Below are 22,739 nucleotides of genomic sequence, written 5' to 3'. Positions count from 1 at the left end.
AAATCGTAAAGACCCCAAACTTCCTAGCACACGATTTTTTTGCTTGCTTTACAAATGTAAATAGTGTATCTTATGCTAAACCTCTAACAAGGTAACACAGATTTTGTGTCTGTCTCTCTAGCGCCGAGGAGACATTGCACTTTAGGACATTGGACATGGACACAGACTGACAATCTTTCTTCTGTATGGTAATTGAATTCGGACCATCCATACTTTTTTCAAGCCGCTTGTTTGGTGTAGGGGATTCGAACCACACCTGGGAATTAGAACTCTAGGTGATCAATGACAACCTGAACCAAACCATATGGCGTTTAGTCCTACTTCAACACAATAGTTCGAACTATATTGTTTCCTTTTATGCCATAATGTGAAACTGAAGAGAAATGAATCTCATCCAAACCAATCTCAACCTTGTTGAAGAAATCATGAATGGAATCTTTAAGTAGTATAACTAATAGCAGAATAACAAGAAAACTAGACTGAAACACTCACCCTTTCTGCCATTGCTCAGCAACCAGGTAGCCCCACCCCAAACTCATGCCATTGGTTGAGCAAATGTAATGACCATTCAAACAGACTCCAAAAATCACACACTGCACATTTACACATTTTGTTTGTCATCCAAAATCTCTGAGAACATCTGACTCAACATGACTGTTTCTCTGAAGACTGGACAAACGAAAGGAAATGGTACGCACACTTATAATAGTTTATGCATTTTGTACTCTGTGTCTGTATAAGTGTTTTTTTGCTGGCCTGTGGTGCTTTTCGTGGTTTATAAAGTACTTGTCATTGACAGTAAATGTGACACTTATAAAAAACGTCTGCAGCTGTACTCTTAAAGCCCGGATTACACGCACAATCAGGTGTATCATTCTGGAAAAATGGCTTTGTAATGTGTAATTTTCTGGTGCTACAAGTGTTAGTAATGGTGCATCCTGAAAAAATGCCCTGTGTAATCACAACCTGCACCTACATTTTCCTGAAAAGGCAGTTGCGTTAAAGCTGGAGTGTATCATTTCTGCACGTGTCACCAAGTAGAATTGCAAAAAGTAATTTTCTACCAGTTTTTTCCCAACACTCCATCATCTGCCAATGGTTGGACAAGGTTACTGTACTGAACAGGTAGAGATGCTCAAACAGTGTTTTAACTCTTTCCCCACCTTTGATGGAATTTTTCCGGCTTTTCCGGGACGTTATGCATCTTCTGAAAAAGTAGAGTATCTGATGATCAGAAACATTCACAAAATATTCTGGGGGCCATGACATTTGTGAAAATTGCTGGCAGGGAAAGAGTTAATAGCTCCACTGTGTTTACAGTTTTTGGGACGTTAACTTACAAACCGCTTATAGTTTTCTGGTTAAACTGAGGTAGCAGAAGGTATTTTAACATCAAAATTACACACTTCAGCTTTAAACAGGAAGAAATATACTTGATAACACAACACTGGGTTTCTAAAGGTAGCAAAACTAAATTCATTTTTATTTCCAAAACTGTATACAGCTGCAAAATAAATGTGGGAATTAAGTGAACGCATTATATTAACGCATATGTTTATTTGTTGTAAAATTGATTTCAAACTCAAAGCACCAAAATCACATCTAAATTTATATTCTCTTCAAACAGTGTTTTACACCGGCAGTGCAAGGTTTGCTGCAAAATAAATTCATAATAAAGTAAATGTTTCTCTGTGACATAGTCTGTTTCTTTCATAGTCTATTTCAGTTGACCCATAATGTAATCCACTATAACAAATCATTTAAAAACATCAATTTAAAAAAAGAATAATTTGAAGTCTCTGAGACTTTGGCAGTTAGTACGAGCAAAAGATTGACTAATGGCCTTTTCACCATATTATTATTATTATTACCGTCACAACTGACATTCAACTACTGTATGTGGGTAAATAAACATAAGCCACATGCAATCATGTGGATACATGAAATGTGTTTCTATGGGACATTTTAGCAAAACAAAAAACTAAGACCATCTGGACACCAGAGTCTCCTGCCTGAGAAATTCTACTTATGAACATAATCCGATGTAATTTAGATCTCCAATGAGATAATTTCAGCAGTTTTGCATTCTTCACACATGCACAATTGAAAACAACACAAGCCACCAGACGTTAGACTGAATAAATTAAAAGACTATTACATTTGCACACACCCTGATGCCTCTGTCTCTTCTCCATGGCTTTAACCAAAGAAATGGCAGTTAAAACAGCTACAAATAAAATATATTCATCATTTCAAGTCATTTCACATTGACTTCAAGAAACAAAACAATATGAACAGTTGATATTCAAGTCCCATCACTCACACATATACACAGGGATTCTAGTTAAAAAATACAGGCCGTCTATGGGTGAACTATAGGTTCAATTATCTGTCATTTACATTTAAAAAATAAATACATTTGTGTGAAGGAGCGTTTCAATGTGTGCTGCTACATACTATACAGTTTAAAAACATTTAGAGTGCACCCTTGCCGTCAAAGTGTTCTCCAAGAAGACGGGTTTCGGATTGCTTCAGAAAAGTCCCTCTCCTTGAGCAACAGATTTGGGAACTAGAATTGATTGAACATTGAAACCCAAACTCCAGAGCTACAGGTTCTGCAACAGGAGAGTTAACCCGGGAAGCGTGGACAACATCCCAAATGTGTTCGTGCTCATGTGGGCGGGGGTCCGTTGGTGTAGAGGAGCATGGGGTAAAAGGATCGGGCAAAGTTGTTGGAGAGAGTGCAGCTGTAGTCGTCCTCTGAGAGAGGCACCAGACACGCCACAACCAGCAGCAGCAGGAAGAGGATGTGGAGGGGGAAAGCTGCTCGCAGGACACGGTACAGGAACGGCCTCGCCGGGGACCGATCGGCCTTATCGGCCCTAAACAATGGACAGTTAAACATTTTTACACCAGATGTCTGGGGTTAGCAATAGATTTTTTTTTACATAAAAGATTGAGTGAAAGACTTTTACATTGTTACAAATTTAGCAAGAATTTACATTTATTTATTTCTAATAAATGTTGTTCTTTTGAACTTTCTGTTCATCAAGAATCCTGAAAAACAAATTCATCACGGTGCCCACAAAAATATTACGGCGCAAAAATAAATGTTTCTTGAGCAGCAACTCAGCATATTAGAATGATTTCTGAAGGATCATGTGACACTGAAGACTGGAGTAATGATGCTGAAAATTCAGCTTTGTTATCAGAAGAATAAATAAATATATATATATATATATATATATATATAAATAAAAAAATATTATTTTAAATCGTAATTATAATTGTAATCATTTAAAAATATTACTGTAATTTTGGTGAGAGAAGTCATAAGAGACTTCTTTCAAAAAACCTAAGGTTGTGTATACATTGGGGTCCCTACATTCTTTGATAAACAGTTAAAAAAAAACATTTACGAAATTGAAATCTTTTGTAACATTATAAATGTCTTTACTGTCACTTGACTGCTGCTTTAAGAACATTCTTAGCTGTCATGTTATTTGTCACCTACTCATAAAACAACTTTAAAATGTGAGTTATAACTTTATGGGTTGTAAAGTCTAACTTATAAAGTAAGAAGAACTAGGGAGTGTGAAGAGAGCACTAGAAGTTCAGCAAGGTCACAAAAGCACATGACAAACGCAGATGCATAGAAGCACTATCAGTGTGTACCTGACACTCGCGGGAGATCCCCGTGTAACATCCTGAACCTCTGCCACTTCCTAGAGAGAGAAGAAAAATGAGTCAGTGTTTGTTACCACCAGTTCTCAAAAAATCAGATTTTTCAGAGATTTACTGCCAGTGTTAAAACCAAAGTGAGAAGGCGAAATAGATTCTCATGACCTAAGGCTGCAATCAGCCAGTGTCAGAGGGGTATGCAGCAACAATTTTGGCGCTACTCACTACTCGTACCTGCTCGCTCAGTGCGGTCCTGCCCACATCTGGACCCGACGAGTCCTGCAACAGAACAGCGGAGATCAAAACATCAGTGTGTGTGAGACTGAAACAGAGCCTGCGGAGAAAGCTGTGTGTGAAACATACCAGTCTGCTCTGCAGTGTGTGCAGGTCGTGAGCGATCTGTCTGATCAGCAGCCGTAACTTGTTGCTGATGACGTGAACCTTCTCTTTGGCCTCCAGGGTGTCTTCTCGCTGGTCCTGTAGTAGGATCTGTGAGGAGATCTCCTGCAGGGAGTTCACGTCCCTCTCACGAGACTGTAAGTCCTGCTGAACAGCCTGTGCACAGACCACAACTTATAATAGTTCTTGCTATTATATTAAGATATGAATCAAGACATTTAGTCCCACAATTAATCATGTTTTCATCAGGTTTATTATTTTTTGTGGGGACATTTTCAGATATTTTACAAGAATAGCAGAATCTGCCTGCAAACACACACACTACTCTACCTTGAGTGTGTCTTGATGCTCTTGCAGGATGTTGAGGTCTGTGTTTGTGTCATGGATGTTGACCATGTAGCGCTGGCTTTCTGCTTTGGCTAACCACAGCAGCAGAGAGTGAAGAGTCTCATGAAACTCCTGAGGAAAAAACAGAGAGGAATATACAGATGAGTGTGTGTTTCTCACAGGTCTTCATTACATGAAGTGCGTGTGTGTGCTCAGTTTAGACCACTATACCAGGGCATTTACAGGAAGAAATGGCACAAAAAAGTCCTGAGAATAACAGTACAGTAAATCAGGGTTATTGTAACATTTCTGTTCATTTAAATAAAGCTAAAATCAAATCAAATAAAACTCAAAAATCTAAAAAAATCTGACTGAAATCTCAAAACTGATTGAAAAGTTTTCTTTTTTAAAGAAATGATAGTTCAAGAGAGGTTATGATCTTGAAACGACTCCCCAGTACACTGGTTTTGAGAACAACCTGTGTTTAGCATTTCTGCAACCTTTAAAAAACATCCAAACAAAACCTAAAGTTGTGGTTTTGTATCCAGAGATAAAATCTCACTACACAGAATGTAACAAGTGCAAATGTGTGAAAGTGCACAGAAACCTACTTACCAAATGCATGTTGTGTTGCAGTTGCAAAACAAACAAAACATTCAAGGTACATTGCTGTATTGTCTCAACTCTGTCTGTCAAACCACGTGTCAGCGAGACTTTTAAAGCGCACCCTGGTGGTTGTCCTCACCTGACACTCCATGAGTGCTTGATGCAGTCGGTGCTCCCAGCCGTCCAGGGCCGCACAGGCCTGTGCCCATTTCTGATTGGCTAACTGCAGATTCTCACGCAGTTCTAGTAGTTCAGTGCTGTCTCCATGCTGGAAGCCCCGCCCACTGAGATTGACACCAATCATCACCGATTTGTAGCCGTTAAAAGTCCTCTGCATGTCCTGATGAAAAAAAATAAAAAATTAACTTTTTATTGCATATTCCTTATTAACATACACTTCCTTTTAAAAGTTTAGGGTTTGTAAGTTTTTTTTTTTATGGTTTTGAAAGAAATCTCTCGTGCATTTTTTTTATTTTATAAAAACAGTAATATTGTGAAAAAATATTACAATTACAAATATTACAAAATGTAATTTATTCCTGTGATGGCAAAGCTAAATTTTCAAATAAATTATAATATATATATATATATATTTATTTATTTTAATATAATACATTTTCTTAATTAAAAACTGACTCCAAACTTTAAAACGATAGTGTATATAATGAAAATTATTTCCTCTAAATTATATTACTACAAGTTTTTTAAGCAATAGGCCACTCAATAAAATCCACTTATCATTTTAAGCAGGTTTAAAGGAATAGTTCACTTAATGAAAAATCTGTCATCATTTACTCAACCTCAAGTTGTTCCAAACATGTATAAATTTCATTCTTCTGCTGAACACAAATGAAGAAGATATTTTGAAGAATGTCAGTAACCAAACAGTTGATGGACCCCAGTATTGTTTTCCTATTATGTAAGTGTCAATGGGGTCCATCAACTGTCTGGTTACCGACATTCTTCAAAATATCTTCCTTTGTGTTAAATGATGAGTAATGAGTAAATGATGACAGATGAACTATTCCTTTAAGACAGGTCTACTTGCAATGCACAGCTTCAAGTGGCTTATTGGTTTATTAACTTTCAGTTTTTGCATTCGATTCTATCACTCTCTAAATGTCTCTCTCGCTCAGTACCTTTAGTTTGTGGATATTGCTCTCCATGTCTCTGATGGTGATTTTTGGCTCTAGAGTTTGAAGTTTCTCTAGCTCAGGCATCACGGCGTTCAGCCATGCCATGACATCGCTGAGGTCAGAGTTCAGTCTGTGCCACTGCTGAAGATCCTGTGGCACGCTGCACGACTGCACCTGCAGGAGCTCCCATCGCTCGATCACACCTGAAACCACAGATCAGAGGGCAAAGGTCAAATATATTTAAATGAACATACCTGTAAGAATGTGTGTACATAATACAAACAGCAGTACCCGTCTTATCTGCTGCAGAGAAGACCGTCAGTCCCTGATCCTCCAGTTGTTCTTCCTCGTTCAGAATCAGCTTCACTCGCTTTATACTGTCTATACTGCCAGCACACTCAGACATGAGTTTATCCTGGAGAGAGTGAGGAAACACAACAAAAAAACGTGTTTATGTATGTGTAAGCCAATGTTAATGTGTGTGTAGCCCAATTGGATAAGTATGTGTGGGTCCTCACATAGGCCTGTGGGTGGTACTGTGCGCTGGTGATCTCTCTGTTCACTCGTGTCCTGTCTGGTGTATCAGGAGAGTGCCACGTCTCCACCACTGATCTTCCCCCTGAGCGAGAGACAGAGAGAGATATTTGAACTCCTAAAATCACTCGAAACAAGCATGCAGGAAGTCAACACAGTAACAGAGCATGCTGCTGAAAACGTCAATCAAAAAAGATGCAATGGACCCTTTTCACAGACTGTGATTGAGTTTCCACAGTTATTAACATTGTAAATTGAGCAAAGGTTTTTCATATTCATATAAAGTACTTTTACAACACTTTACTTTTTGTAAAGTTTTTAAAAATTTGATTTCTTTCTCTCTTCTGACCAACAATCAATCTCTTAATATTTTTTTTCCTCTTTTGGAAAGTCATTGAAACACTATCGTGGATTTCTACTAAAGCAAATGAAAAATGTTGTAGTTTCCGCTCACCACTATAGAAGTCTACCCAACTATTTTACCATCCACAGTTTCAAATTTAACTTATGCATGAAATTGGAATATTGCATAAAACATTCGTGAATAAAGCACATCCCAAGTTTTCAAGAGAACAAAATCGACACTTTCTGGGAAATTGTCACAAAATATCTGTAATAAAAATGGAAGTTGCTGCAATGAGGGAAGCCACTGTGGATCTTTTTTCATACATCATAAATTACTTAAGAGCATGCAGACAAAACGCAATAAACGTTGTCATATTATCTTGTGTTTGGAGGCTTCTGAGAACCTTGGAAATGTGAAAAGGGTTCCTTGGTAGCAATCTGTGAAAAGCACTGCAACACATGCCGAAGAAGCTGCTTGAGTGAGGAAGCAGTGAGCAGCAGGCCGCGAGCACAAAGCATAACGTCTATTTTCATTAAAGACAAATGAAGGAAGCATGTGGATGCAGTTGGGTTCATGCAGATATTGTAATGTATGCTAAAACACATATGTAATGTGCAGTGAGAGTGCGGACAGCATGCAGCAGGCTGATGCCTACCGGACACAGCTTTCAGAGCTTTAGATGTAGCTTTAACAAATGACTGAGAGCTCTCAGTGACCTCTACATCTGCAACAGAAGAGCGGCAGACAGACAGATCTAGAGACACTGTAACAGACAGAATTATCTGAGTCTAATAGAGCAGAGAACTAAATACACTCTAAAAGAGTGTTATATAAAAGACAGCAGGATATAGATATAACAGAGCGGGATACACTGATAGAGCATTGTATTACAGAGATCTAGATACACTAACAATTAATTAAATGGCTCATTCTATATAATTAGGGATACAGAACACTAATTATGTGCTACACTTCTAGTAACATATTTAAGGTTTTTTTTTTTATCTGTTCTTCAATATTTATAGTGATTGTTAAAAAATGAATTTTAAGAATGATATTTTTTGCAGGTATTTTCAGGTATATCAGGTTTTTTTTTAAAGAGATGTTTTGTTAACTATTGCACACATTATTAGCTCATCCACACACACACACACACACACACACACACACACACACACACACACACACACACACACACACACAGTCTGTTCTGACATGTAGGTTAAATTAGGATAAAAACCTATGGCAAACAATTCATTATCATCAGAGTACAGTACACTACTATGATAACTAAGAATTTGGTTCTACATGGTAACTTAGTTGAATGGAAACATTCGACTCAATTTCAATGGCAAACTCTGCCCTGCAGCTGATTCTAACGATTTCATTGGTCAATCACAGTGCTGATTGCCTATACAATGCTAAAACAAATACTAAGCCCTAACCCTACCCTATACACTAACCAATGAAATTGTCTGCAGGGCGGGATTTGTGCTAAACTGGTTTTTGGGGGGGGGGGGGGATTCACACATATGATGCTGGTTGATAAACCACTTCTTAGTTGCATGGGATTGTTTGGTTAGTAACATAGTTGACAACTTTTAAGGACATAAATATTTTCTTTAATTATGCACAAAATATTTGTATGAGATTATAATATGCTTTTCACTAATGGATTAAATATGATTTTGTTGTGAAGAAAATTGTTAGAAAAAATATCTCATATAATGACTCATAAAATAGATAGAGAGATCTAGATAGACAGGAAGATCTTTATGCACTAATAAAGCTTTGGATAGTAGAAACAAGAGAAAGCGAGATCTACATTGACCTACCATTGCAGCAGATGGCAGACAGCAAGATCTACATATACATTAATACAGTCAAATATAAAGAGCTTAGTCTCTCCCTATGGAGGATCCCTTTACCCCTCTACAGATAAAGCGTTGTCGGGAAATTCGTTTCGCTTACCTACCCCAAAGTGACAAAATAAAATTCTGTATCAAAATTTATAAGGAAAGACCAGTACTTTGATTAGGCTTGGTTTGTAGGGAATTCCAAACCTGCGTACATATATTCAAACGCACATAACTATAGAACCAATTCTTAATGCGCATGTGACCGCCATCAGCGTTTCTCACAGGTTCGCGTTTAAAGTCTGTGAAGAGAGAATGGTGTCGTCTTAGCGGCCGCCAACTTAATAACAAATTATTGTTGCGACGGAAGCGAATCAATCAAAACTAACTTTAGCTGGAAAATAACTTTATTAAAGAACCGCTATAAAGCCAAAACAATCTCTGTTACCTTAAATTATACGTTTATCTCTGTAAAGCTGCTTTGAAACAATCTACATTGTTAAAAGCGCTATATAAATGAAGATGACTTGACTTGACAGTCAGCGACAGATTACAGATAGTGATCTAGATATCCTCTAACAGAGAGGTACATAACAGACAGTAATATAGACACTAAAAAAACAAACAGAGAGATCTATGCACTCTTAACAGTGTCATGTAAGAGACAAAGAAATCTAGATACTCTCTAATAGAGCAGCAGATAACAAACTGAGATCTAGAAACACCAACAGAGCAGCATATAACAGCTCTAGATATGCTTTAATAGAACGACAGAGACCAGTCAGTAAAGAGTTACCTGATAGGGCACTGTAGTATGTCAACTCCTCATCATCCTCTGGAGATGAAGATCCTCCCACATCAACGGTGTGGTCCCACTCCAGCGGAATAGAATCCACACTGACGGGCGTCTCGCGCCCTGAGCGCTCCAGAGCAGGTGGTAACAGGTGGGACACGGCTTGACGGACCGTCAGTGAAACATCGGATCCCATAGCAGCCTCATCTTCCTCCCTTTCCCTCTCCCACACCCCACCGAAATCAGCCGAGTCTTCTGGATCTGTGTCTCTGTCTGAGAACTCTCGGTCCTCCTCAATCACCTATGAAAGGAAAGGGATGGAAGGGTTCATGTCAGTACTCATTCTTAGGAGTATTTTGTTTAGCGTTTGTGAGATGAGTCTTTTCAAACTGACCGGGCGTCTGCTGATAAGACGATAGTGGAATCGGGAGACCCTGCCAAACACTTCCTGGCAGTAGGAGTGCAGTTCCTCTAGTTCATCTTCGATGAGTACAGCGTCCAGCGGAGCGCTCTTCTGGATCAGGTTCTCTCCAAACACAATCAGCGCATCAATCTTATCTGTGTTTAGAGTGATCTCTTGCTGAAATGCCTGCAGGAAGTCAAAGCACAAGATATTCTGCATTCTGACTGCAGTCCAGGCTCATTTAACATGTTTAAACATTTTAAATTACATTTAAAATGTTTCAGATCGGAGAGTACGTACGTTTAGTTGACGCATCTTTTCATGGATATCGCTCTCTGAAAAATGCTCCACATTAGTGAGCTGAAGGTCCATCTCAGTCAGCCAGACCAGAATCCCCTCCCTCGTTCCTTCAAAGTCTTCCCGCTGAGATGTGAAGTGCTGCACAGAGGAGGAGCGTTTAGAGTTTACCAATATTTTCCCCCCAATAAATTATACTTTGTTAGCATGGAAATGAAAAGTGGAGCACATTTCTGCCAGGACAGGTGAAAGTCAGAGATGCAGTTAATTTTATTTGAATTTTTGCAGGTTTTTTGGTTTATTTAGATATATAATATATATAAATATAATGAGAGGTGGTTAAACCTCTCAGAAATCAAGGAGAAAGATACGTCTTTCATCCTTGACACCCCAATCTAGCTTTTGGGTTTCTTTGGAACCTCTGTTAAGACAGTGGTTGTGAGATTCAAGGAGGCGAGGGTGCAGTCCGTTGCCTTCAGAAGATTTTTCTCCTGTAAGACCGAGTCCAGAACCTCTGCCTCCTCTTAGCGATCTCATGTTAATTCATTCTCCATCAGGTACTGGCAGTATGGTGAGTGGTCACCACTAGAACCCATTTGTAATCCCTTACAAACCCTCACTTTCTAATTGGGTGATTACTGTTTCTTGAAGCAGTTTAATCTCCTGCCAGAGCATGGAGCCTGTCGCTATTGGAAGATTGAGCATTGAAGCTATGGCGTTGTTGCATCAATCCTACCAGCTACTGGTATTGGTTGATGTAAATTATCTGTCGACAAACTGATGACTGATCACGTCCTACATTCCTCTGTGCTTGATAAACAAATGGGTGACAGACGATATACATCAACTTGGTGTCACTAAGGCCAGCCATTGTGCTCAGTCCTCTGAAGCATTTCTTGGGTTGAGCACACCTTCTATGAGGAAGCTCACCTCTTTTTCTAACAGGTGGCTACTATAATGCCCTCAATTGGACAAAGTGCTCCTGCATTCTAGGGTTGATGCAGGGTGCCTGATTTTGTTCTCTTCCTGATGTCAGTTGGGTTAGCTCCCCTTAGCAAGGATGTACAGGTGTGGCTCCATTTCCACCCAATTTCATGGGTGAGGGTTTGGGGCTTTCCAGGAAGGGAAGAAGGTTATAACCTGTAATGGTGAAAGCTAGCATTTTGCATGCTCCCTTTAATATTTGCTGTAGTTTTTTATAGGAAAGAGCAAAGAGGTTATGACCAGAATATAGCATCCTTCCTTCCTCTTCATTTACTCTCAAAGGAGAGATGTTAATCTCTAAGGAGAGATGTTTCTCTCCTGTGGAAACTGGGGGTAATCCCCATAGGCATACTATTCAGAGGTTTAGCTGATGTTAGCTTGGATACACTTGAACAAGCCCTGCTTTAATTTTTTTCTACTGTCAATGGAGCATATGGGCCTCCCTTTAGAGGAAGAGAAAGATGAGTGGGACTAGACAACTAATACTGAGTCTCATTTAATTAACAGCAATGAGTAATTTTCTCTGTTACCTATGTTCTTTGATTAGCATTAATGACAGACAGCATTAGTGGCTACTGTCACTTTAAGGCCTGCCACTGCTGCACATGATGCGGATCTGAACATACATCCTATTTTCCCACAACTCTTTACATTCATTTAAGACTTTATTTAACTCTTTTAAGACTGCTCTTATGAGGATACTAGACAAAACGGACAGTTTGGCATATTTGTGTTGAATGATGATGATGAAAAAAATTCTGGATTCTGATTTGACAAGAACAGCATTTATTTGACATAGAAACCTTTACCTATAACATTATAAATGTTTTTACTGTCACTTTTGATCAATGTGTTCTTGCTGAATAAAAGTATTAATTTCTTTAAAAAAACGAATTATTACTGAATTACTGACCTTTAACCTGCGGAGCACAGCAGCAACTCTCTTCTGTAGCATATCCCAGCGCTGGTTTCCCTCATGTACCATCAACTTCAGCTTACTGGCACCGTCTGTCCGGTTCTCTCGTGCCAGACGTCGGTATTGTTTATTCACCAGCTCCAGCTGTGTCAGGCGCTCATGGACCTGACGCTGGAACGCCTGCATGTGTGCATGTTTTTGAAAAAGGGTTAAATGTCCAATAGATCTGATGACAATTGCAAAAGCCATTAAAGTATCCATTTTAATTTGTATAACAGAATTGATGCTATTTCTCATATGAACAGACTACTATTACTGTTAGTTAAAAAAAAAAAAAAACAGAACTAAACAGAATCAGACCTCAAACTTTTTGAGTTCCTCTTTAGCACAGGTGTAGAGTACGTCTTTAGTGGCGGGGTTGGCCGCTGTGCGTTCTGCCGTGTTCAGCCACTCTTCAAAGTGTGCATAGTCGTCCAGGAACTTGCACCACAGACGCCATGTCTCCTCAATCCTACGGGGGTAGTGTAGAGTCAGTGGCCCGAAAAAAATAAGAACAAATGAAACTTTCTAAAGAGTGACATTGATGCGGTCAAACAAGCTGATTTGGGTGTTTGTATTGACCTCATCCTCCTTTCCATGGACATGGCACATATGTTCCTCCAGCGGCGGTCCAGGCTGAGTGTGGTCTGCTGAATGGAGTCGTTCTCTCCATCGCTGCCACAAGCGTCCGCATCATGCAGCAAAACATCACACAGGGTCAGAACAGACGTCACACCCTCTGTGTGCTGTTCAATGTCTCTCTGCAAGTCCTAGTGATAAAAATCAAATCACAATCTAAGACTGACATATAGCAAAAAACTCAAACTACCAGTCTAAGAAAGATGACATTGCCAATACATTAAAATGATGCAAAGGCATCCCATATTAGGAGAAAGCTCATGTTGATTTTAAATAATAAGGAATATAAACTTAATGAGATTAGATATTCATACATATTAGCTATATTGTGGTTTTATTAATGAATGCGGTGATTACCTGATGCTCTGTTAGTTTACGCTGTATCTCATCATTGTGGCAGATGGTGTAGATGATAGGTTTTGCCAGCTCACCCTCAACACGGGAAAGCCAGGTACGGAGATTACTCATGTTCTTATCCAGCTGTTGCACTGTCACCAATGTCTCCTTTAGTTTCCTCACCCTGAAACACAATTGGTCAGTCTGTCAGTTGCATAAATCTTTTTGCCGGTATTTAAAAGAACAGTGTAAGAGGAGACAGGAAGCAATAGTTGGAGAGAGAGAACAGAATATGGGAAGAACTCGAACTCAGGTTTCAAACATCAATCAATCATTCTTTTACTCAAGTCAGTCAATACTGTATGTCAGTCATTCAGTGAAGCTACTGTAGTGCCACATTTGGATTTTATACCAGAAAAAAACCCTGCAATTCTTTAAAACAGAATGATATCTTGTTATCATTTTATCTCCAGACCCAGACTTTCAATCTATCATAAAAATATTAATTATTACAGACTACAATATTCTAAACAAAGAGTGAAATAAACACTATTCTAACAACATTTGTACCACTAAGGTAATCTGCTCTGCTGTTAAAGAGTCCTGATTGGTTGTACATTTGCCTTCCTATAAAACAGTAGCCAATCACAGTCCTCATTTCTCCACAGATCTCCACAGAGCAGAACAGTGCCCCGCCCACTTTTGCAGTGCCCTTGGTTCCAGAAGTATTTCTCCCATTCATTTAAAGGATTAAAATTATATATATATATATATATATATATATATATATATATATATATATATATATATAGACACGCGCACACACACACACACACACACGCACCCCTATATCTTTTTCCCTGATTGGTGGAGATTTCTCTGCAGCATTATGGGTAATGTAGTTTTTTCTAGCAATTCTGGGATTAAACACGATTATTTTAAAAATAAGTTGAAATGATGTACACTGATGGCTTCAACAAAAGCATATGATATTGTTTAACAACCTCGTCAGTCGCTCTTTAAAGGCTTATAGGTTATTGCTAAAAACCAAGAAGACATTGGTATATTCATTTATCTAATATAAATGTTTATCTAGTATATGAGTTTTGTTCTGATGTGCTTGAGTAACAGTTCACATAAAAAGTAAACATTCCCCTGACCTAGTGTCATTCCTAACATCTAGCCTATCAGCTGAGTTATACACAAAGAAACAATGCAGGAAAAAAAGGCGTTTTGCTCAGTCTGAGTGTGCGGTGACCCATGTCATGTCCGACCCGTCTGTCGCACTCTATTCAAACCACACCAGAACACTCAGTGTTAATTCTACTCTAAAAGTGACGTCATGTGACTACGAGGATGGGGACATTCCTCCACAGTCACGTGACCATTCCAATGGAGGTCCGACCAAAACAAACCGGAGTGCTGATGTGGAAGAAGTGACATCACACAACAACTCAACTGCACGTGACAGCACTGCAATGGAGCGTTTGTTCTTATCAGGTTTATTCTTACTGTCACATACATAAGTGCTATTCGCATTATCACAAAGTCATGGGAAAATAATAGATGCATGCAGTCACTCAAAATATTTGTTGTAAAAAGGTACACTGAAATAAGCTTGAATGAGGAAATGAGACAAGATGTCCTCTATAGCACATGAATATGAACATGAAAGCCTTAGAAAATGTATAATGATATAAAAGAGATTAAAAATAATAAAAACATAAAAAATAAATCTAAAATGCATTTAATTTTCAATGCATTATTAGTAATGCTTGATTCTATGCATAATGCGTGATTCTAGATGCATGCTCCTCACGCAGTGCATATCTGTTTGCACCATGCACCATCAGCACATCAGTAGCGTGCGTGCACGTCCTCCCTAGAAACAAGTGTGTTTCCATGCAAAGCAGATTATGATCAGTCTTGCACTCAGGCTAGTACTGCACACACACACACTGACAAAAGCACTGCCCATCCCCCTCTCACACACATATGAATGCCTGCTTATAAGACCCATCCGTGCGGCGTGTGTGCAATTAGAAAACACTTACTCACAAACCGGTGAGGCTCCATGGTTCTCTCGTGTTAGCGTTAGCATGTCTGTCTGAATGGCAGTGGCTGATCTCTAACACACTCTTCTCACAGACCGTGAGCTTCTATGTACATTACTCCCACCCTCCTGTCCCTCACTCATATTCACCCCCCACCCCACTTCTCACTGAATGGTCAAGAGATATGTCAGTAACAGTGGGGATAGTAAGGACGCTCAGTCCACATCAATTTCTTCAATTGAAACTACTAAGTCTATAAAATCTGATCAAAATCAACAAGGCATTAAAAAGACTATTTATCAAAGCAGTATTAAAGCCAGTGTGTGGTAGTTTAGCTTGGTAAGTGTTATGTAAAAAATAAACCAAGTCACATTTGTTTCAAAGCAAAAGCACACTTTATGAAAGAAAAGAGAAAAAGACTCTAGACAAACAGTATTTAGACACTTTCTGGTTGTATAAATGAACCAACTGTCGACTGACCGACAAGTGAATGTACTCACGAACACACACACATACACTGATTATGTTTTCTATGTCTTCATATTATCTGAACTACAATCCAGGTCAACAATAGATGAGGAACTGAGAAACAGACAGAGAGGAGGACGGACAGACAGACAGATAGATGTGTTGTATTCCTCTGTGGTCTGAGATTATGTTCCATGGACTAAAGCTAATTAAATCCAAACCTAACCTGAACAGATTATCAATCCCAGAAAAACACTGCGCTGTTTCTCTAAACAACAGGTGGGAGAACTTCACGAATGATCAGAAGCAAATAACAAATAATACACAACTGCATATAACCTAAAACAACACATCTGTACCTTTAACACACACACACACACACACACACACACACACAGAACACTCTAGCTAGCAAACACACAACAAACACTCAGAGCACCTTAGCAACTGCATAGCAACACAAAAGGTGTGTCCCAATTTGCGTACTTGTGCACTATTTTATGCCATTTTGTTGTATAAACCACTTGTTTAAATGGGAAAAAGTTTAAATAAGTCAGTTTCCTTACGTATCAGAAGGAGAGAGGTTGTCAGAATCTGATACTAGATAACAAAATAACCATATAAAATTCACACACTAGGCAGAAGAGTACATACTATAAATGTAGTGTATAGAGCATCATTTGGGACACTTCTGGCATCTTTGCGGCACGTTTTGAACAGGCAAGCACCAATCATATTTTTTCAAGAAATGTAAAATAGTTAACATTATTATTTGCAGTAATTGTTCAAACTTTAAAGCAGTTCAGCCAAATGAGTTGATAAATCTGGGCCATAGCGAACCACGTTGGTGGGCCTCACATAGATAGAGCTGCTTTCAGTCTTTAGAAGAGGGCGATTCACGGGTGTTGGGAAGATTCAGAGCACACTTCAAACCTCTGAAGGGTTTCATTCTACCGTCCCACTTCACGGTTAGTCAGTATTTGATATCCATTCAGGATGATAGTCATGGTGAATAAAGCTTATGTTAAAATGTGGACTCTTTGTGAAGAGACACAAAACCACACACACACAAAGAGGCAATGCTGTCACACACACTAAAACAACCTTAAGACAAATTTGCTGCCTTAGCAACAGTTTCAGCTCAGGTGTCTAGGTTTTGAGTGGAAACTGGAAAACAAATGTCCTCATCCAAGCGCTTTGGTCAGCATCTATCAAAGCAGTATAATGGGTCCTTAAAACAGTGAGTAGAGAGTTTTAATGAACTTTCCAGAGTGGGATTCTTCAAAATCATTTATGTGTGTGTGTTCAGCGGGGGTGTTTTCAACATAACATCTAAGTTGGCCCTTTGTCCAACAATAGTGAGCCGAGTTTTGCAAGACACCAAGAGTTCAATAATATAATGGCTGCCATCACTCAGCAAATAGCAGAAGAGCAGAAGGACAGAGCTTTGATGCTGATTGGCTGAGAGACACAATAAGTGGAGACAGAAGACTTATGGGAGGGTGAGTGGACACAAAGACTCGTGCTAGCAGACGGCAGCTGCCCCGTGTGCAGATGCTGTGAGGGTGAACTCTGTTGTGATTTTAGGTGACAAAAGAGTCGGACGCGTTAGTGTCAACTTCTGTAATCCTGCTTAGAGACTCATCTCAATCACACACTCCTATTTGCAAGTTGTGTGAGTGACACACAAAATCATACACTGCTGTTTAAAAGTTTGGGTCTCTTAAAAAAAGAAAAAAAAAGCCTCTTATGCTCACCAAGGCTGCATTTATATGTTCAAAAACACAGTAAAAACAGTACTATTGTGAAACATTATTACGATTTAAAATAACATTTTTCTATTCTAATTTATTTTAAAATGTAATTTATTCCTGTGATGAAAAAGCAGAATTTTCGGCATCATTAATCCAGTCTTTAGTATCACATGATCCTTCAGAAATTATTATAAATAATATGCTGATTTAGTGCTCAAGAAATATTATCAATGTTGAAAATAGTGGTGATGCTTAACATTTTTGTGGAAACCGTGATACGTTATGAATAGAAAGAACAGCATTTATTTGAAATAGAAAACTTTTGTTACATTATAAATGTCTTTACAGATTTGATCAAGTTAATGCTTCCTAGCTAAATCAAAATATTAATTTCTTCAACAAAAAAAGTAAATACTACAAATGGTAGTACATTCAGTATATTAACATATCTCCTAAGATGGTCTAAAAACAGATTCAAAATAATGTCTGAAATCACTCAATACCGGTAGTAACAATGAAAACAGAGCAACCAGCTGAGACAGGCCCAGCGTGCTGGAGTCACGCCTGTGAACTTTGACCTCAGACACAGAGAAAACAAATGACTTCAACGGAATTATCAATACACACTCAGCCTGTCACTAAAACTCTCTGTATGTACACACAGTGAATTTAAAGGAATAGTTCACCAAAGGACAGTCAGTCCTCAATAGTCACAAAATAAATCCTGACAGGGTGAACTTATATCATCCTAATAATGCATGTCTTTTTGTTTGACTTGTGCTCATGGAGTCTCAGTGGTTGATGGGAAGGAATATTGACAGGCGTAAAGCTGCAGCTCAAGGAGAGCCGACAGACAGGCTGGTCTCGTGCTTGGTTACCTACTGATCCACAAAGCTTTAGTGTCTGTCTACTTGCACCTGCAAAGCCAGTTTTAGCTCTAAAACCTTGACATTAGTGGCAAAGAGCCAGAGCTAACATTCAAATCGCTTATAGACGCTCAGGAATCTGCTCAGCTTGGAACTATGATATGCCTGTCTGAAGCAAGGTATAATTTGTCTGCCCGCCTGTTTGAAAAGCAGAGAAAAACGTAATAATGATGCTGGTTATTGAGAGCCAGCGACGTGCAGTTTTAATCACTGTCAATGTGAATGCAGAGATTTTTGCTCGACTGCTCATGTGAAGATCTAGAGCTCTACAGGTGAATTTATCTGTTGTTACGAGATAAATTCAAGAGGGAGCTGCAGTTAAAGGGTTCAACCAGCAACAAACTCCTTTCCCTTTTAACCTCCCCCATCCTCTCTTAAGAGGCTAAGCAACACAATTACATTAAATGACATTCCACCAGATGATCTGCTTGCCTAAGAAAGTACTGAGTAGTATACAGTAAGTTAACTACATAGGTTAAGGTTAGGTTTAGGGGTAGGTTCAGGTTTAGTGCCTAGTTATTACCCAGTTAGTATAAATACTATAATGAGTACATAGTCTGTACATGCCATGGGGAAGAGGACTGTAAAATAAAGTGCTACCAAAATGTTCTTTAAAATAATGGTTCTTTTAAGAACTGACAGTTTACTGAAAGGCTCTTTGGGGAACCAAACATTTTTATTCTATGGCATTGCCTTTATTATTAAGAGTGTAGCTGAAAGGCAGATATGGTCTAATCTCAACCTCTGTAAGTAATATGGAACATGATATATACGTCAGTTTGGTGTATATTGCATACAATTGAACATAAACGCATAGATGCGTTGAATGCACTTTATGATGATCTCAGAGATCCAGAACTAAAGACATGAGAAAATGTGAAAAAAGAAAGGCAGACTTGGAGACAAGTGGTCAACAAGCGGTCAACAAGCTGGCCATTAATGTGACATGAAGTTACACCATCTGTCTAATCAAAGAACTGTCAATCAAACGGAGTGCGGGATAAACCAGCTCCCTCCATACACTCCACCCTGATCCTGCCCATCTGGACTAACGCCACACACACGTTCACTGTGCTGATGTTTACGCTTCGTGCCTGTTAAATAAAGTGTGACTGAAATTAATCTGATCAATGTCAGATTAATGTCCACATTCGTCTCTGTGTTGTCTCGGATATATCTTAGAAAGTTCTATACAAGCAGTTCATATCACATGACCCAAACCTAAAAATCCAGCAAAGTTACTGATGTTTGACCATTTTATGGTCACATTCTAGCCTTGATTTAGTGTATTTAACCATGACCATGCTCAGGGTTACTCTAAGGTCTCACCTGGCCTCGATGTGGTCAAACAGATGCTGCCAGCGGTCGTTGATGTCCTTGATCTTGTCATTTATTTCTGTCTCTTTGGTCTTGTTGCTAGCAGTGATGAGTTGTTCTCCTAGCTGTTTCAGATGCGTCTTATTCTCACTGAAGAGGTTGATCTCCTCCATGCAGTCCTGTAGAGTGAGTATTTGTGTGAAAGGGGGCGAGGAATGAGTTTATTTACTGCCATACTCTTGTTTGCTTGCTTACATTAGACTAAATAGGAAAGGAAGCAATTAAAGCAAATAAATGTGGAATGTCTGCTCTTCCATTTAGGTTTAGCAAAATACAGTGTAATGCTAAAGCAGAGTACCGTGTATCTGAGGCGGTTTGGGCTGGGTGATGGAAGACTTTTGTCTCACCTTCTTGAGTTTCTCCACCATCTCCTCGATGCTGAGCTCGGCGCTGTGCGCCACCTTGTTTTCCATCTGTGTCAGCCATTCACACAGCTCCCGATTCTTCTCATTGAAAATGATCCAGGCATTCAACCGGTCAGCAATCTCCTGCTTACGCAGAGACACCTGCAGAGAGGCAGAGAAGAGAGAGAGAGAGAGAGAGAGAGAGAGAGAGAGAGAGAGAGAGAGAGAGAGAGAGAGAGAGAGAGAGAGAGAGAGAGAGAGAGAGAGAGAGAGAGATAATACATAAGAGATACTCTCTGACAGCATCACACACAGAATGGGAATCTGACTAAAACCTGTCAAAATTATGTGCAGGTCATATATTTTACAACAAAATGAAAAATAAAATAAAAAATAAAATAAGAACTAATATTTAGCTTTATAAAAATTTACTTTTAATTATTTCAGATTTGTTTTTTCACAAACAATTCTCAGCACCATAATGCAATTAGAAAAAATGTAAATGGTAGAATTAATACTTTGTATTAAGTATTCTTGTACTGCTTTTTATACTGATTTAAATCAAATAAATAAACAAAAAAACACTATATATATATATATATATATATATATATATATATATATATTATTATTATTTTTATTTTATTTTTTAAATGCAAAAATCAAACTTATTTTGATTTCTGGACCAAATGGGATCTAAACAGGTTTTGTGAGACACACCCTATAAATTAATTAATTAATTAATTTATTAGTTCTAGAAGAAATTAGTTATTAATTTTCCTTTTCATTTAATTAATTAATTAATTCATTTAACTTTAAAAGTAAGTGATCTAAAAATATACTGTATGTTTACAGGTTTATATTAATAAATTAGAGACTACATTTCATTTAAAACACACAGGTTAATGTGGAAAGTGAAAACATGAATACTCTTAAAGTTTACAGGGTATTCCAGTCACAGAGGACCCGTGTATTTGTGTTCAAAGAATCAGATCTCCAGCCAAAACATCTATATGAACCTTGTCACTAGAAAGTTTTAAAATCCAAACTAACTCAACAGCTGTGGACTTCATTGTTACCAGGCAACACCTCCACAACAACCACCCCCTACAGACACACACTCACACTCCGGCGTGTGACAGACACACACTGGGGGTGATTTCCAAAACAAAGAGCCAAAGACTCCTGTTTCTATTCACTTCTCTGTGTCTTTTCTCTGTCCCCTTCACTCTCTACCATCTGCTCTCTCCTTCCAGTGTCCAAGACCCCTACCCTCCCCAAAACATGACCCCAGGAGACTCCAGCTGACTGCTCCAGCACCATATTCAACAGCAGCGAGACCTCATGGGAGTGAGGCACAGGTTCAGAAAGTAAATCAATATATGGATCATAGACACCAGAACATCATACATCAATAAACTTCACAGGAACAATGACTCCAGCTGAATCAATGAGCACTGATTAAAAAACATTAAAAACAAATCTTCACATCTGTTTCTTGGGTTTTGATGGTGTGCTAACATTGTATTTAAAATAGCTGGAATTCCATTGAGCATGTTGTCTGTGTGTGTAGGTTTACTTAGCAGTAAACAGAGCAGTCTCCAAAAGTTAAATATGACAAAACATCCCTTTGAGGACATCCAGGATGTTCTCAAAGGTAAAATGTTTAATAAATGAATGAATGAATGACTGAATGAATCAAATCAAATAATAATTATAATTAACTTTAGAAAACAACAATAAAATTCATGTCTTCATTTAGATAACTAGGTAAACATGCTGAGTATTTTAACTTTTCCACCTCAAAACTACATACAAATAGTACAGATTCATTCAACCTATTTTACTGTTAAATATTTCCTTTAACAACACACACGACAAGATTTACCAGTCAGTTCAATGAGTTACAAACAGCAGTCAATGTTTAGTCAAGATTCCTGTAGGCTTTATATTTGCTCTGTTTCCTCCATCTCTAAATGAAAGTGTACAAAAATAGTATTCAAAATAACTATGCAAAATAACTGTGCATGGGTTTACTTAGCTATACTTTTGTGATAAAATAGTCACTAGAAGTTTGCTACATCTGACAAAACCTCCTTTTGAGGACAGATGGGGACCTTCTCAAAGATACTGCATATATATATATATACATATAGTTGTATAAGTCTATGGGGTATGTTTGCTAGGTAAACATGTTTGTGTGTCTTACCTTGAGGCAGAGTTCTTCCCACTGACAGTGCAGATGGTCCACTTGCTCCTGCAGGAGGAGGACGTCATCAGTAAGGATGTACTGGGACAGGTCCGTCTTCATGGTGCTGAGCTCGGAAAGACTGACGGACCAGTCCTCTAAACAATCCTGAACCTCCTGCATAACATAACACACCACCGTCACACACACACACACACTGCCACAAGTCCCAGTTCTGACTCACGCAGTCTCTCTCTCACCCTCTGGCCCAACAAGATTAAAGCCCACAGGACAAAGGGGGAGGGCAGAGGAGAGAGAGAGAGAGAGAGAGAGAGA

The 22,739-nt window shown here is 38.6% G+C and overlaps 2 protein-coding genes across 17 annotated transcripts in view; one reads left to right on the top strand and one right to left on the bottom strand.

Annotated features, from left to right (window-relative positions):
• Positions 1–21,709, top strand: part of esr2b (estrogen receptor 2b) — a 61,785-nt gene extending 40,076 nt beyond the window's left edge. For 2 of the 4 annotated variants that reach the window (XM_081350608.1, XM_081350611.1), the window contains exon 10: positions 21,472–21,709. In XM_081350608.1, coding sequence (XP_081206734.1) covers positions 21,472–21,523 — 52 coding nt within the window. In that variant the 3' untranslated portion in view covers positions 21,524–21,709. Of the gene's footprint in view, positions 1–121; positions 1,695–21,471 lie in introns of those variants that run through there. The other 2 variants (XM_081350609.1, XM_081350610.1) reach the window with 1 other exon arrangement.
• Positions 1,456–22,739, bottom strand: part of syne2b (spectrin repeat containing, nuclear envelope 2b) — a 116,297-nt gene continuing 95,013 nt past the window's right edge. For 12 of the 13 annotated variants that reach the window (XM_081350606.1, XM_081350600.1, XM_081350596.1 and 9 more), the window contains 20 exons: positions 22,425–22,580; positions 20,219–20,377; positions 19,824–19,990; positions 13,314–13,476; positions 12,900–13,087; positions 12,639–12,789; positions 12,276–12,458; positions 10,382–10,519; positions 10,073–10,267; positions 9,682–9,979; positions 7,685–7,753; positions 6,668–6,768; positions 6,441–6,564; positions 6,153–6,352; positions 5,153–5,353; positions 4,411–4,539; positions 4,045–4,236; positions 3,916–3,960; positions 3,676–3,725; positions 1,456–2,882 (listed from right to left, as the gene is read on the bottom strand). In XM_081350606.1, coding sequence (XP_081206732.1) covers positions 2,672–2,882; positions 3,676–3,725; positions 3,916–3,960; positions 4,045–4,236; positions 4,411–4,539; positions 5,153–5,353; positions 6,153–6,352; positions 6,441–6,564; positions 6,668–6,768; positions 7,685–7,753; positions 9,682–9,979; positions 10,073–10,267; positions 10,382–10,519; positions 12,276–12,458; positions 12,639–12,789; positions 12,900–13,087; positions 13,314–13,476; positions 19,824–19,990; positions 20,219–20,377; positions 22,425–22,580 — 3,120 coding nt within the window. In that variant the 3' untranslated portion in view covers positions 1,456–2,671. The remainder of the gene's footprint in view (positions 2,883–3,675; positions 3,726–3,915; positions 3,961–4,044; positions 4,237–4,410; positions 4,540–5,152; positions 5,354–6,152; positions 6,353–6,440; positions 6,565–6,667; positions 6,769–7,684; positions 7,754–9,681; positions 9,980–10,072; positions 10,268–10,381; positions 10,520–12,275; positions 12,459–12,638; positions 12,790–12,899; positions 13,088–13,313; positions 13,477–19,823; positions 19,991–20,218; positions 20,378–22,424; positions 22,581–22,739) is intronic. The other variant, XM_081350604.1, reaches the window with a different exon arrangement.

The sequence above is a fragment of the Scardinius erythrophthalmus genome (genome assembly GCF_964197995.2).
Source record: "Scardinius erythrophthalmus genome assembly, chromosome: 21".
Taxonomy (NCBI): Eukaryota; Metazoa; Chordata; class Actinopteri; order Cypriniformes; family Leuciscidae; genus Scardinius; species Scardinius erythrophthalmus.
The sequence above is the reverse complement of the archived record's forward strand: the minus strand, read 5'-3'. Positions and strand labels throughout refer to the sequence as shown.